This window comes from Penaeus monodon, chromosome 31 (assembly GCF_015228065.2).
Source record: "Penaeus monodon isolate SGIC_2016 chromosome 31, NSTDA_Pmon_1, whole genome shotgun sequence".
Classification (NCBI taxonomy): Eukaryota; Metazoa; Arthropoda; class Malacostraca; order Decapoda; family Penaeidae; genus Penaeus; species Penaeus monodon.
Window position 1 is genome coordinate 24,155,996 of NC_051416.1, and position 1,165 is coordinate 24,157,160.

The 1,165-nt window shown below is 37.9% G+C and overlaps 1 protein-coding gene across 1 annotated transcript in view; it reads left to right on the forward strand.

Moving 5' to 3' along the window:
• Positions 1-1,165, forward strand: part of LOC119592933 (mucin-2-like) — an 8,210-nt gene that overhangs the window by 3,381 nt on the left and 3,664 nt on the right. Inside the window, exon 5 of the mRNA XM_037941825.1 lies at positions 959-1,083. Within this exon, the coding sequence (XP_037797753.1) occupies positions 959-1,083 (125 nt within the window). The remainder of the gene's footprint in view (positions 1-958; positions 1,084-1,165) is intronic.

The following is a 1,165-nucleotide window of genomic DNA, read 5'->3' on the forward strand; positions in this document are numbered from 1 at the left end:
GCTATTGTTCTCTCATTTGAGTACAACATTTTTGGCATTGTTTATTTTTCAATCAGTTTTTAAAACTTTTTGAGTATCTTCTTTTTTATGTTTTCGTACGTGATGCTTAGTACCTATATTCATATATATTTTTGTAAGGATCTAAATCAATATGTATTCTATGCATCAACGTCTAGAAATCAAGAACTTCCATAATAGTTTGTAGATTGATATTTCCATACGTGTGTGTGAAAAGAAAATCAGACAGGTCAAAATGGTACTTCGATATGTATATTCTATTAACGTTTTGTTCTCACTTCACCCAGGGTCTATTTACTGTTCCATCCCTCGTTTTCTGCAGGTATCCATCTATAACTCTGTCTACTTGTGGTTCCTCTAACTCCATTCTTTGTCCCAGTCTGCTATATTTAAAAAAAAAATTCTGTCCTTATCTACTGCGACTTTCTATCTCTGTATTTCCTGTCATTTTCTTACTCGATCCCTTTCTCTATCTAAGGAGATTTCCTGTTGATGTCTCTGTCTCCGGTTATTATTCCAGTGCAGTTCCCTGTGATATTCTGTTTCTGCATCTCCTGTCAACTTCTATCTGCTTCTAATTCTGTCATTATCTATTGTAATCGATTGTGTCTAAATACGTGTAAAACATCATATATTGTAATCGAATTTGCCTTATTATATATCTGGCACTATCTACTGTAATCGTTTATGTCTAAATATCACTATCTACTGAAATCGATTATGTCTGAATATATCTATTCCGGTCTCTGTTTTACTTAAATACATCTCTGGCACTATCTGTTGCAACCCGTCGCATCTAAACATATCTCTTCCCTATCCATTGGAATTTATTGAATCTAAACATGTCTCCGACTACCTATTGTACGTGTACCCTGAAGTAGGCCTATATACACACACACATGCACCCCTTACACCATTATAATCCAGTGTATCTCTAAAGTGTCTAAATCCACTGACTTCACTTCCCTGCCCACAGCACCGATAGAGGACAACGCACCCTCAACCTCAACGACCACCACCACAACAATCATCTCTCACCCTGACACCACCGAAGGGAAAGTTGAGGTGGGTGGGACGCAGTGGGAAGAAGCGTGGTGTGTCCTTCCACCTTATGTGCTGCTGTTCTTGAATGTCTCTTTGGAGGCGC